At 49.9% G+C, this 15,316-nt stretch overlaps 1 protein-coding gene across 3 annotated transcripts in view; it reads left to right on the top strand.

The window, feature by feature from the left end:
* The window catches only part of LOC141052368 (6-phosphofructo-2-kinase/fructose-2,6-bisphosphatase 4), a 119,622-nt gene that overhangs the window by 63,222 nt on the left and 41,084 nt on the right, over nt 1-15,316 (top strand). For all 3 annotated transcript variants that reach the window (XM_073549612.1, XM_073549610.1, XM_073549611.1), the window contains exon 5: nt 12,230-12,304. In XM_073549612.1, coding sequence (XP_073405713.1) covers nt 12,230-12,304 — 75 coding nt within the window. The remainder of the gene's footprint in view (nt 1-12,229; nt 12,305-15,316) is intronic.

Below are 15,316 nucleotides of genomic sequence, written 5' to 3' on the forward strand. Positions count from 1 at the left end.
ATGTCATGGCAGGTTTTTTATTTTTGCATCTTTGAATTTAATGTAAAGATGAGAACATGGCAGGTAAGTGATGTGAGTGAAGAGTGTGCGAGCCATCATATGAAGTAATGACTTGTCGCCAGGATATCCCACTGGTTGGGATCTTCTGGATAAAGAAGCTGCAGCAATGACCTAAAGCTATGATGTAGCGCCATTCACATCATGCAGCCAGAAACATAGCTCCATATGAGGGCTGCAGGAGGGCTTACTCTGTCGCCTCATTGGGGGACACAGAACCATGGGTGTTATGCTGCTGTCCACTAGGAGGCAACACTATGCATAATCTGAAAAAGATTAACTTTGGCTACTCCTCTGCAGTATACACCCCTGGACGGCGTCAGCCTTCTCCAGTTTTTGCTTAGTGTCGCATAGGAGGCACACCTAAAAAAAAATTTTCACTCTGTTTTTTCTTTTCCGGATGACAGATGAAGAAAAGTGGGTCTCCTGTGAGACTCCCGGCATGGCTCCTTCCTCGGACCCCTATTATGGGGTGCCCGGTTGAAGTTGAGATGGCTGTTCCCCATTTCGCTCCTTCCCCAGTCCTGCGGGTGCTGGTTTGAAGTCGAGACCTCCCTCCTTCCCCAATTCCTTTTGGTCTTGGGTTGAGGTTGAGGCGAGGAAGAAGCCCCCTGATGGTGACAGCAGCACCCTCCCTAATCCCCCTCTGGGGGAATTAGGTTGAGACGCCTCAGGTATTGTCTGTACCACAGCAATCTGCAGCTCACAGTATCCAGGGATCCCAGCCCAGCTGCGGGCTCCTGTCGGGGCTGGGGGGGGAGTGCGGGCAGGCATGGCACATACAGACACAGGGCTCCCTGCGCCCCTGTCTCTGCGGCAGCACCAGCTCCATAGCGCCTCAGGGGGACCCATCACAGTGCCCCACTTCCGATTGTGGCCCCACCGCTATCCTGCCTTTCAATCCGAGGGGGTCCGGTTCAGATCTGACCCCCCTCCCGGACTTCCGCGCCGGCCTGGAGCCCTTTCTGGGCATCGGTAACTAATTTAGGCCACGGCTTCGGCCTAGCTGAGGTCGCCGCCTCCTCTCCGCCCCCGGATGAAAAATATGACACTCTACGGTGTCATAGAAGGGGCGGATCGAGACAGGGCACGTTTTTACACATCTATGCGTGCTCTTTCTCAGCTCTCCGCCCCCTTCTTCTCCCTCCTCATCCTCTCGGCGGCCACTTCTGCTGCAGGCATCAGCAGCACCACACCAGCCAGTCTCCGTAGGGCACAGAACTGTGGATCTTCGGTGCTGGACCCAGGGGCACGCTGGTGGGGTAAGATCACAGCTTGGGTTTTTTACTCAGCTGTGAATCCAGATTCCCTGTAAGGCACTCCTATAGGTCTTTCCCTGCATAGCCACCCCTGTAGGGCCCTCTCATAGCCAGCCCTTCCGCACTCTGTGCACTATGCCGGGCTCAAGGTCCAAGAGAACCAGGCAGGACTGCTTTTATGCACTCTCCCCAGTGGCAGCACGTACCCGCACTGTCGGGACTGTATCCAGAATACTGGGTCAGAACCCCAAGAGGCTCCTACCAATGCTTCTGTGGCTGCTACCACGCCGGAATGGGCTACCCAGATGTCGCAGTCTATGATGCAGTCCATAGATAACCTAACCTCCACATTGCTCCAGGCTCTGCATTGTCATGTCTCGGCTATGAGCGTTACCCAGCAAAGGGACAGCTCCACTCAGGGACAGGCCGTTTCTGGCTCTCCCAGACGTAAGCGCACCCACACGTCGCCTTCCTCTGCGTCATCCCATAGCACACGGTCATCCCCCTCTAGGAAGAGACATCGTAGTTCCAGGTCACCTAGACCGTCCCCTACCAGAGACAGACAACGCAGATCTCCACAGCGATCCCCGACGACAGAAGGCCTTTGCCCCAGCTCGCCCACCAGGGAACGCCTCAGCGATACGCAGGATTCGGAAGGCATCTGTGACTCCGACTCAGACAACGAAACGGTCTCTGGTCCCTTGTCCCCCTAGCAATACAGCACTAATTGAGGACATAATATCTTCCATCCATCAGGTGCTGGACATTTCCGATCCAACCCCGGAAGCCCCAGAACACAAGATTTGCTTTGAAGGTGTTCTGAAACCACCTAAGGTCCTCTCTAACCACCCGGAATTTCAGGCGATCCTTACTAAGCAGTTTTTGCAGCCTGAGAAGAAATTCACCAATTCCAAATATTTGGAGGCTAGGTACCCCTTCCCACAAAAGGACACCAAGGAGTGGACAGATCCGCCTGAAGTGGACCGCCCAGTCTCTAGGCTAGCAGCACAGACCCTCCTATCACTGCCAGATAGCTCAACCCTCAGGGACGCTGTAGAACGCATGGCTTGTTCAGTTTTCGAAGCGGCAGGGGCCTCCCTGGCTCCCTCGTTCGCTTCAGTATGGGCGGCCAAGGCCATTCTGGCTTGGGCCAAAAAATTGCAAACTGGCCTCCAAGCTTCAAACCCTGAGCTGTCGGACCAAGCCGTTCAAATAGCAGTGGTAGCAGATTACATTCTTCATGCAGCCCTGGATTCCGCAAGAGGTGTAGCGGGATAGCATCAAACGCCATCACGATTCGGCGTATCCTCTGGCTGCGGGAATGGAAAGCGGATGCGGCCTCAAAGAAGTCCCTCACGCATCTCCCGTACCTCAGTGGACGGCTTTTCGGTGAAAAGTTGGACACAATGATATCCAATGCCACTGGGGGTAAGAGTACCTATCTCCCTCAACTAAAACCTAAACGCACGTTCAAACGGCGTAACCAAACACGATTCCGATCCTTTCGGAATTCTTCGACTGGTCTGCCTTGCGTCCAGCACAAAATCGTAACCGCTCTCCACGCAGGGACAACCCATGGGCAGCGCAGAGGCCAGACAGGAACTGGCAGTAGAGAACAGGCCAGGTGAAGCCCAAAGGAGGAAAACCTCAGAATTTCTCCTCATCATGACTCACGAACTCCGGAAGACACCCCACCCGTAGGCGGACGACTTCTACTCTTTCAGCAAGTCTGGCTGCCTATTACAGAAGACAGGTGGGTTAGGGAAATAGTGTCTTCCGGATACAAGATAGAGTTCACTTCCAGTCCACCGAACCGGTTCTTCCTCTCTGTTCCTCCTCTCTGTTCCACCAAAACCGCCAGAAAAGGCTCATGCTTTCCACCAAGCGGTTTCCTCTCTCTTTCAAGCAGGATTCGTAGTACCGGTTCCCTCGGCCGAACGTTTCCAAGGGTTCTACTCCAATCTATTCGTAGTCCCCAAGAAAGGAGGCAGCGTCCGGCCCATACTAGACCTAAAACAACTCAACAAGTATGTACGAGTTCGTCATTTTCGCATGGAGTCCCTTCGGTCCATCATTGCGTCCATGGAGCAAGGACAATATCTCGCCTCCATAGACATACAGGACACATACCTGCATATACCGATTGCTCCCACCCATCAGATATTTCTCAGGTTCGCAATCGACCAGGACCACTACCAGTTCGTGGCTCTCCCGTTCGGACTCGTCACGGCTCCCAGAACATTTACCAAGGTCATGGCTGCCACCATGGACATTCTACACTCCAGAGGCAGAGTAGTCATTCCATACCTGGACGACCTTCTCATCAAGGCTTCCACCTTCAAGGACTGCGAGGTCAGCGTCTCAATCACAATCGACACTCTGAGTCTCCTGGGCTGGTTAGTCAACTTACAAAAGTCATCGACTACCCCGAGTCAGTCTCTGACCTTCCTGGGGATGTTATTCGACACCTCCAGGGGTCTGGTGCTCCTTCCCAGAGACAAGGCACTGGCTCTTCGTCTAGGAGTTCGCATACTCCGCCGCAATCCCCCCGATCTCTACGGTTTGCCATGAGAGTCCTCGGCAGGATGGCAGCAGCAATGGAGGCAGTACCATTTGCCCAGTTTCACCTCAGGCTTCTTCAACTAGCCATCCTCAAGTCCTGGGACAGGAATCCTTTCTCCCTCGACAGGGAGTTCCGGCTAACATCGGCAATCAGGAGGTCCCTGCACTGGTGGCTCAAGCCAACCTCACTGGCAATGGGAAAAGCCTTTCTCTCAGGTCAATGGAAGGACCTGACCACCGACGCGAGCCTGACAGGTTTGGGTGCGGTGCACCTACATCACAGGGCAAGTGGTCACCAGTGGAAGCGAACATGCCCATCAACGTCTTGGAAATTCGGGCCATCTTCCTGGCATTGAGAGCCTTTCGTCACTTACTGGCAGCCTCTCATATCAGAGTACAGTCGGACAATGCCACTGCAATGGCATATGTGAATGACCAAGGCGGGACCCGCAGTACCCAGGCGATGAGAGAAGTGGCACATATCCTCCATTGGGCGGAAGACACGAGGTCGGTACTCCTCTGCGGTCCACATTCCGGGTGTGGACAACTGGGAAGCAGACTTCCTAAGCAGACAAGGGATGGACTCGGGAGAGTGGTCTCTCCATCCCGAAATCTTTCAACAGATCTGCCATCGCTGGGGGACCCCGGACGTGGACCTAATGGCATCCCACCTCAATAGCCAAGGTCTCCAACTTCATGGCCAGGACACGCGATCTGAGGTCGCTCGCAGCAGATGCCCTGGTTCAGGACTAGACCCAGTTCCAGCTTCTTTACATCTTTCCACCTCTCCCCATGATATCCAGAGTCGTGAGGAAGATCAAACACGAGGGAGTTCCAACCATCCTGATCGCGCCAGACTGGCCCAGACGTACATGGTACGCCGACGTCGTACACCTTACAGCAGACGTCCTCTGGCGTCTCCCCGACCGTCCCGATCTTCTGTCACAAGGCCCGTTCTACCACCAGAACTCAGGGGCTCTCAATTTGATGGCGTGGCCCTTGAGACCTGGGTTCTAACCCAGGCAGGACTCTCAACGGACGTCTTTAGAACCATGATCAGGGCATGGAAGCCAGCCTCCGCCAAGATTTATTACCGTATCTGGAGAGCTTTCTTCACCTGGTGCGAATCTCGCGGCCAGATTCCACTCCCTTTATTCCCTCCCAAAAGTCCTTGGCTTTCTCTAATCGGGCCTGGACTCCAGGCTATCCTTGGGCTCGCTTAAGAGCCAGGTGTCAGCGTTCTCAGTGCTATTTCAGAGGCGCATCGCTAACCAGCCGCAAGTAAGGACCTTTCTCCAGGGGGTTTCCCGATTGGTTCCCCCCTACAGACGTCCACTGGAAACGTGGGACCTCAACCTGGTCCTGACAGCATTGCCGGCACCTCCTTTCGAACCCCTTAAGGAAGTCCCTCTCCGCATTTTATCACAGAAGGTGGTTTTTCTGGTGGCAATCACCTCGCTTTGCAGGGTGTCTGAATTGTCAGCACTCTCCTGCAGACGGCCCTTCCTAGCCTTTCACCAGGACAAGGTGGTTCTCCGTACAGTCACATCCTTCCTTCCGAAGGTTGTGTCCAACTTCCACCTCAATGAGGAAATTTCACTGCCATCCCTTTGCCCGGTTCCAGTTCGTAGAGTGGAGAATGCTCTGCATACGCTTGAGCTCGTTAGGGCATTGCGTATATACGTGTCTAGGACTGCACCCTTCCTGAAGTCTGATTCCCTTTTTTCCATCTTCCGGAAGGCGTTTTCAAGGGTTTGCCGACTTCCAAAGCTACCCTTGCCAGGTGGATCAAGTCCAACATACAAGAGGCTTACCGCGTCAACAATTCTCCTCATCCGGCCGGTATCACGGCACACTACGCGGGCGGTAGGGGCCTCCTGGGCCATTTGGCACCAGGCTTCGGCACAACAGGTGTGTAAGGCGGCCACTTGGACTAGCTTACACACGTTTACCAAACACTACAGAGTTCATACCCAGTCCTCAGCGGATGCGAGCCTGGGTAGACTGGTTCTGCAGGCGGCAGTGCCCCAAGTTTAGGGACCTGTCTGCACAATATTCGTCTCTTGCTTCCCACCCAGGGACTGCTTTAGGACGTCCCATGGTTCTGTGTCCCCCAATGAGGTGACAGAGTAAAGGAGATTTTTGTGTACTCACCGTAAAATCTTTCTCTTGGCCTCTAATTGGGGGACACAGCTCCCACCCTGTTGCCCTTACGGGCCGTTGTTTACGGTGAGTTCTCATATTGTTCTTTGAGCTCGTACATGGTGGCCTTATTACAGGCATGGTTGTGTTATTTCTGTTAACTTCCTCCTAATGCTTTTGCACAAAACTGGAGAAGGCTGACGCCGTCCAGGGGTGTATACTGCAGAGGAGGAGCCATAGTTAATCTTTTTCAGATTATGCATAGTGTCGCCTCCTAGTGGACAGCAGCATAACACCCATGGTTCTGTGTCCCCCAATTAGAGGCTAAGAGAGAGAGATTTTACGGTGAGTACACAAATCTCCTTTTTTGGGTCCAATAATGGTCGCAAGGGTCAGACACCCACAGTGATGATATTAAGGTGTAATCAGCAATGTGCCGTAACATTACAAGATGGGACATTGATTTTTGCATCGGAAATGTGAGCAGTTTGCCCAGCACAATAAACACTGAACAGCAACCTACTGATAAGTGCTGTTTTTTTTTTTCAAGCAGTGCTGGCTTCCCCCTCTATTTTCTTGTTGTTGGTTTGTGGCTCACCACCACTGTTGCCGTGCACGCTTGGTTATGTCCGCCATAATTTTTCTGTGTTCATTGTGATGGATTAGGCTGCTGTGCACACACACGGCAGCCCCACCCTGCCCCAAGCTTTATTTAATTGTGCACCTGTGTCTGGACCAACATCGCCCTTCATCTATGTTTGCTGGTCAGGCAATGTGTGGAGGCCATTCCTGATATGTCTGTGTTCAGACCTGGTTGGCCTTCATCTGCACTTGCTTCATCTGGCTTCATGGGAGCGATCCAGCAATGTTCAGGTACAGATTGCACTTGATGTGGTGATGCTCTAAATGTATTTAGGAGGCCGTAATGGCACAGCATTTATTAAAAATATATAGAGTAGGACCCCCCATATGAGATTGCCTTGGCGCGGCGGGGTGGCTCAATTGAATTGATCAATTTCTTTTGCTAAATATCTCATTTTGAATACAGCTAGACATTATGTGCATATGCACTCCAATTGATGCGTTCTAACCTTAAGCAGTGCTGGCTTCCCCCTCTATTTTCCTGTTTTTTTTTAATGTATTGTAATAAATATAAAGTGTATGCATATTGGCGATGAGAGAGATATATATATACTTTTTAACCCCTTCACGACCAATGACGCCACATAGGCGTCATGAAACCTGGTTCAAATCTGACCAGTGACGCCTATGTGGCGTCATAACTTCAAAGCCCCCCTGCGGGTCGGGTGACCGGGGTCACTGAAAGGTCACCCGACCCGCAGATACAGGGGGCTTTGTAATTCACCACAGGGGGCGTGGCTTCGCCCCCACGTGGATACGATCGCTCTGATTGGCTGTTTCACTTTTAACAGCCAATCAGAGCGATAGTAATATTTCATCAATGAAAATTGATGAAATATTACAATCCAGCCATGTCCGACGCTGCTGTAGCATCGGACATGGCTGGAGACACCGATTCCACCCCCCCCCCCCACCGGCGATCGCCCCCCCGCAACTGAATGACAGCGGCGATCTGCCGCCGCTGTCATCATCTGCCCCCCTCCCATTCCCTCTGCTCCCCGCCAGCCTCCGATCCCCCCTCACCCCCCCCGGTACCTCCTGAGTCCCCCCGTCCCTCCCGGTGTCCCTCGGGTCCGGATGATGGGCGCCGCCATCTTTGAAAATGGCGGGCGCATGCGCAGTGCGCCCGCCCGAATCTGCCGGCTGCAGATTCCATTCTTTCATTTTGATCACTCTTACAGTGATCAAAATGAAAGAAAAAGTAAATAAACCCCCCGATTATCACCCCCATAGGTAGGCAGAACTAATAAAATAAAGAAAATATTTTTATTTTTACTTTTCCATTAGGGTTAGGCTTGAAAAGAGGGTTAGGCTTGAAAAGAGGGTTAGGGTTGAAAAGAGGGTTAGGGTTGAAAAGAGGGTTAGGGTTGAAAAGAGGGTTAGGGTTGAAAAGAGGGTTAGGGTTGGAATTAGGGTTAGGGTTGGAATTAGGGTTAGGGTTGGAATTAGGGTTAGGGTTGGAATTAGGGTTAGGGTTGGAATTAGGGTTAGGGTTGGAATTAGGGTTAGGGTTGGGATTAGGGTTCGGGGTCTGTTGGGGTTAGGGTTATGGTTAGGGTTGGAATTAGGGTTAGGGATGTGTTGGGGTTAGGGCTGTGGTTAGGGGTGTGTTGGGGTTAGGGCTGGAGTTAGAATTGAGGGGTTTCCACTGTTTAGGCACATCAGGGGGTCACCAAACGCGACATGGTGCAACCATTGATTCCAGCCAATTTTGCGTTCAAAAAGTTAAACGGTGCTTCCTCCCTTCCAAGCCCCGACATGTGCCCAAACAGTGGTTTACCCCATCATATGGGGTTTCTGCGTACTCAGGAAAAATTGCACAACAACTTTGGGGGTCTAATTTCTCCTGGTACCCTTGGGAAAATAAAAAATTGGGGGCTAAAAAAATATTTTTGTGGAAAAATTTTTTTTTTTAATTTTCACGTCTCTGCGTTTTAAACTTCTGTGAAGCACTTGGGGGTCCAAAGTGCTCACCAGGCATCTAGATAAGTTACTTGGGAGGTCTAGTTTCCAAAATGGGGTCACTTGTGGGGGGTTTCTATTGTTTAGGCACATCAGGGGCTCTGCAAACGTAATGACGACCGCAGACCATTCCATCAAAGTCTGCATTTCAAAACGCCACTACTTCCATTCCGAGCCCTTACGTGTGCCCAAACAATAGTTCCCCCCCAAATATGGGGCACCAGCGTACTCAGGACAAACTGGACAACAACTTTTGGGGTCCAATTTATCCTGCTACCCTTATGAAAAAAAAAATTGCTAGGTAAAAATCATTTTTTTGGAGGAAAAAAAAATATTTTTTATTTTCACGGCTCTGCGTTATAAACTTCTGTGAAGCACTTGGGGGTTCAAGGTGCTCACCACACATCTAGATAAGTTCCTTGGGGGGTCTAGTTTCCAAAATGGGGTCACTTGTGGAGGGGTTCCACAGTTTAGGTACATCAGGGGTTCTGCAAATGTAACATGATGCCCGCAGACCATTCCATCAAAGTCAGCATTTCATAATGTCACTACTTCCCTTCCGAGCCCCGACTTGTACCCAGACAGTGGTCCCCACCCACATATGAGGTATCAGCGTACTCAGGACAAACTGGACAACAACTTTTGGGGCCAATTTATCCTGCTACCCCTGTAAAAAAAAAAAAAATTGCTGGCTAAAAATCATTTTTTTTTTTGTGGAAAAAATTTTTTTTTATTTTCACGGCTCTGCGTTATAAACTTCTGTGAAGCGCTTGGGGGTTCAAGGTGCTCACCACACATCTAGATAAGTTCCTTGGGGGGTCTAGTCTCCAAAATGGGGTCACTTGTGGGGGGGTTCCACAGTTTAGGTACATCAGGGGCTCTGCAAATGTAACATGACACCCGCAGACCATTCCATCAAAGTCAGCATTTCAAAATGTCACTACTTCCCTTCCGAGCCCCGACGTGTGCCCAAACAGTGGTTCCCCCCCACATGTGGGGTACCAGCGTACTCAGGACAAACTGGACAACAAATTTTGGGTCTAATTTATCCTGGTACCCTTGTGAAAATAAAAAATTGCGCACTAAAAATTTTTTTGAGGGAAAAAATTTTTTTTTTATTTCACGGCTCTGCGTCATAAACTTTTGTGAAGCACTTGAGGGTTCAAGGTGCTCACTACACATCTAGGTAAGTTCCTTAGGGGGTCTAGTTTCCAAAATGGGGTCATTTGTGTGGGAGCTCCAATGTTTAGGCATACAGGGGCTCTCCAAACACGACATGGTGTCCGCTAACGATTGGAAGTAATTTGCATTTCAAAAAGTCAAATGGCGCTCCTTCCCTTCTGAGCCCTGCCGTGTGCCCAAACAGTGGTTCCCCCCCACATATGGGGTACCAGCGTACTCAGGACAAACTGGACAACAAGATTTGTGGTCCAATTTCTCCTGTTAGCCTTGTGAAAATTAAAAATAGTGTGCTAAAAATCATTTTTGAGGAAAAAATTTTTTTTATTTTCACTGCTCTGTGTTATAAACTTTTGTGAAGCACTTGGGGGTTCAAAGTGCTCCCTACACGTCTAGATAAGTTCCTTAGGGGGTCTAGTTTCCAAAATGGGGTCACTTGTGGGGGAGCTCCAATGTTTAGGTGCACAGGGGCTCTCCAAATGCGACATGGTGTCCGATAACGATTGGAGCTAATTTTCCATTCAAAAAGTCAAATGGTGCTCCTTGCCTTCCGGGCCATGCCGTGCACCCAAACAGTGGTTTATGACCACATATGAGGTATCTGTGCACTCAGGAGAAATTGCTCATCAAATTTTAGGATCCATTTTATCCTGTTTCCCATGTGAAAATGAAAAAACTGAGGCTAAAAGAAAATTTTTGTGAAAAAAAAGTATTTTTTTTTTTTTTACAGATCAATTTGTGAAGTACCTGGGGGTTCAAAGTGATCACTATGCATCTAGATAAGTTCCTTGGGGGGTCTAGTTTCCAAAATGGGGTCACTTGTGGAGGAGCTCCAATGTTTATGCACACAGGGGCTCTCCAAACACGACATGGCAAGCGCTAAATATTCCAGCATATTTTCCATTCAAAAAGTCAAATGGTGCTCCTTCCCTTCTGAGCCATGCCGTGCGCCCAAACAGTGGTTTATGACCACATATGAGGTATCGTTGTACTCAGGAGAAATTGCCCAACAAATTTTAGGATCCATTTTATCCTGTTTCCCATGTGAAAATGAAAAAATTGATGCTAAAAGAAAATTTTTGTTGGAAAAATTAAAATGTCCATTTTTTCTTTCCACATTGCTTTAGTTCCTGTGAAACACCTGAAGGGTTAATAATCTTCTTGAATGTAGTTTTGAGTAGCTTGAGGGGTGCAGTTTTTAGAATGGTGTAAATTTTGGGTATTTTCTGCCATATAGACCCCTCAAAGTGACTTCAAATGTGAGGTGGTCCCTAAAAAAAAATGGTTTTGTAAATTTTATTGTAAAAATGAGAAATCGCTGGTCAACTTTTAACCCTTATAACTTCCTAACAAAAAAATATTTTGTTTCCAAAATTGTGCTGATGTAAAGTAGACATATGGGAAATGTTATTTATTAACTATTTTGTGTCACATAACTCTCTGGTTTAACAGAATAAAAATTCAAAATTTGAAAATTGCAAAATTTTCTAAATTTTCACCAAATTTCTGATTTTTGACAAATAAACGCAAAAATTATCAACCTAAATTTACCACTAACATGAAGCCCAATATGTCACGAAAAAACAATCTCAGAATCGCTAGGATCCGTTGAAGCGTTCCTGAGTTATTACCTCATAAAGGGACACTGGTCAGAATTGCAAAAAATGGCCTGGTCATTAAGGTCAAAATAGGCTTGGTCATGAAGGGGTTAAGCAATTTTCAAACTTGCTGTACAAGGTGATAGTCAATGGTGACTTGGAAGTACGCTAACTTTTTGACTAATGGCTGGCTACTGGGATCCCAATACAAGCTAAGTTTGGAAGTAGGAGGCAGAGGACAGGCTCACAATTAGTATGGCATACCCTTGCATTATGTGTGTCTTTTTAGTATAACCCTTTCCCCAAGTTGTATTGCATAACCCGGTACAGATTGTATTTCGGTTGCTGGTCAAAGAGGTTATCCACTACTCAAACTACCCTTTCTCAATTTGTATTTTTTCGCCCAATAAAATAACCCTTATTGTCCCCTCCAGCGCCTTTCTAGCGTTATTGACACTGGCTCACCCGATTCTCCCTGCTTTCGGATGTATCACATCACATACATGCAGAGAAAATGAGAGCACTAGCTTTTTCTCCAGATTTGTGCAAAGGTGGGGAGAGTGAAGTGGCCACAGTGATCGCTTGACATAAAGTCACGCAATCCCCAGGGAGAGTCGGTACCTGTGCTGTTCCAGGTCAGCATAGGAGTTATTATTTTACTTGGGCAAACATACAGATTGAGAAGTGGCAAACCCCTTTTAAATGACTGATCCCGTTGGGATTCCATTGTCAATCATTGTTACTGACAGCAACAAATGGAAATGGTAAATTATAATAAACTATAAACCTATGCTTAAAGCTGGTAATTTTTTTTCCCACCCTCTGCAGGTTTTTGATGCGACAAACACAACTCGAGAGCGACGGGAAACTATCCTTAAATTTGCTGATCAGCACGGCTTCAAAGTAAGCGCTTCTATTAAACGTCATACAAAATGAATGTCTTTCGCGCACAAAGGTGGAACCGTAATTTCCTTTACAATATGATGGCTGATAAGACTTGATCCTGCCATTTTCTTTGCCATCTTTGCTGTAATCTTTAGAAAAGCTTATATATTTTTTTTTAATTAAAGTAAGCCTATGTTTTTTCGGAGCTGCATTCAGAATTTACCTGACCCAATACACATTAGAAAAAAATGTACCTGCCGATATCGATGGGATCAGCCTACCATCCTTATATGGGAGATGGGGGACCTCTCGACTCTTGCACAACAGATCATCAGAATAGGACAGCATCCAAACTTGAGTGAAGCAAAAAATCTTTTTCTCGTTCGCCTTATAGGGGGACACAGAGACCATGGGTGTATGCTGCTGCCACTAGGAGGCTGACACTACGCACAAAAAAAGGTTAGCTCCTCCTCCGCTGTCACCCCACCGACCGGCAGGGAATTCCTCAGTTTAGCTTAGTGTCAGTAGGAGGTGGACACGGGTCTTTGATTAGACCCATATATACCTTGATGTGCGTCGTTCCTTTTCAGGTCTTTCCGGAGGGATACAGAGTGAATAGTCACATCTGTACTCCCACAAGGAGTCTGTGAGTACGGCGTGTACTGCCACCCCGTACCCTCGCAGATCTCCGTAGCAGGACCAGCAGCCTTCCAGGCGGACGCCAACACGAAGACATGTCAGCGATTCAAAGGGTCCTTATCAGTCTCCCACCCACTCGCCTACCAGAGCCTGTCGTTTGGACGAGACGCGGACGTCCTTCAGGAACATGGTACCTTTATTCTGGCCCGGGACGGGTGAGTATTGGGACCCTTTGGTCTCCTCAGTGGGCACGGTGGCGTTCCCCTTGGAGCAGGGATGCGGTAGCGCTGCGGACACCTGCGGTCATCCTGCGCATCCGGGCAGCCTCCGCTCTCTTTTACAGCCCGTTCCCTTCTCCCCTGACAGGTTTCTTTTGCGGCAGCGCTCATGCTGCGGCACATCCGCGCCGACCCCGTGCTGACAGGCGGCCGCCGCTATTAATTTAGGCCCCGGCTTCAATTCGGGCCTACTTCAGCGTCGCGGCCACGCCCCCCCGCCCCTTTCTACTAAGCGGGCTTCTCTCCCGCCCGTTCCAGGTCCTCCCACCGCCTCTTTCTTGCACCCCAGCCTGTTATTGCCCACCGCCTCTTTCTTGCACCCCAGCCTGTGGTTGGCCAGCGGGCCGTGCCTCTTTCAGTCTGGCGGTTAGCTCCGCCCTTCTTCTTCCCCTGGAAGCGCGCGTCTTCCCCATTCCTCTCAGGCGGTCCCCATCTTCTCAGCCTGTCAGCAGGACACGTACGGTCAGACGGATATCGCTCTCTGGGCCTGTCAGCCGGATTTCGCTCTGACCTGCAGCTGCAGACAAGTCGGATAGCATTGTCTCTGGGGACACCGGACCATGAGTAGCTCTGCATCTGCAGACTGACACCCTCCTCTGCCTTCTGTCCCCCAACCTTCCGGCACTACCTCAGTTATCACTATGTCTAACTCTAAGTCTGATCGTACCCGCTCTACGGCTCCCCCCTGCACTCTAGTCAAGTACTTTGCGTGCTCTTCTTGCAATCGCAAACTTCCCTCAGGTCAGTCCACGCCTCTCTGCCTGGACTATAGCAATCCAATTCAGCCTGACACCGCCCAGGAGCCATCTATGGCACCAGGTGAGAGTGAGCCCCCCATGCCTGGCTGGGCTTCATCTCTTTCACAATCAGTGGCAGACCTCACCAGAGTGTCTCAGTCCCTAGTAGCCTTTCTGGATAAGTTGCCCCTGGACACTTCTGCAGGGTCCAGCAGGTCTCAAGAGATTTACTTCTGAGTCAGCCAGCGTTAGTCCCAAAAGACCCAGGCAGGATCTCCAGCCGGAAGCCTCTCCTCGTCCCATCTCACCGCATAGTCCTTCTCAGCAGCCTCCTTCCCGGGCCTCCTCTCCTGAGTCAGGTGAAGCGTTCTCGGACAGGTCTTCTGAGGGGATTTTAGAGCTGGATTCGGACCAGGATGCGAACATGAAGGTTACGGTGCAGAACCTCATTGCAGCGATTCACCAGACCTTCGAGATTGCTGACCCCCCCCCCCCCCCCCCCCCTGCGAAATCCTCAGATCGGGAGGTTTCGTTCAGACGGGTGTAAACACCCTCCAGGGTATTTCCTTTCCATTCCGAGTTTGGAAAGATTTTTACCAGGAGAAGAGAGGATCCGACCAGATGCTTTCAAAGAGGAAAGCGTCTCGGCGTACTGTACCCATTTGCTAAAGAGCTCACGGACAACTGGTCTGCTTCTCCCTCGGTGGACCCGCCCGTGTCCAGTCTTTCTAATAACACGGTTCTCCCGCTTTCAGGCATGGCGTCTCTAAAGGATTCTAATGATAGGATTATAGAATCCCTAGCTAAGTCTGCCTTCGAAGCGGCTTCAGCGGCGGTATGTCCAAGCTTTGCTTCATCTTGGGCTGCAAAGGCCATGGCAACTTCGGCAGAGGATCTTCGTCAGGACATCCTAGATAAAGCACAACCAGAGCAATTGGCTGATCTCGCCAATCAGATTTCCCATGCGGGGGATTATCTGCTTTCTGCTTCTTTGGATGCCGCAATCCTGCGCAAGTTCAGGCGTCGAGCAACGTTGTGGCAATCCGACGTACAATTTGGCTCAAGGTCTGGCAGGCGGACTTGTCTTCTAAAAAGTCTCTTACTAATCTGCCTTTTCAGGGAGTACGCCTCTTTGGATCCCAATTGGACCAGATTATTAAGGATGCCACCGGAGGCACGAGTTCCCTCCTCCCTCAGTCCAAGCCTCGCAGACCTCCACTAAGGCGTCCGTTTCGACCCTTTCGGGCTTTCCACCATTTCAATACGGCGAAGAACCCATCCAACCAACAAAGACCGCAGGCGCGCCAAGATAGAAAGTTTCCTTCAGGCCCACTCCCTCCTGGCGATCCCACTCTTCCCAGGGCAGACCATCCAGA

Source organism: Dendrobates tinctorius, unplaced genomic scaffold (assembly GCF_039654945.1).
Source record: "Dendrobates tinctorius isolate UK_male_01 unplaced genomic scaffold, ASM3965494v1 ptg000159l, whole genome shotgun sequence".
Taxonomy (NCBI): Eukaryota; Metazoa; Chordata; class Amphibia; order Anura; family Dendrobatidae; genus Dendrobates; species Dendrobates tinctorius.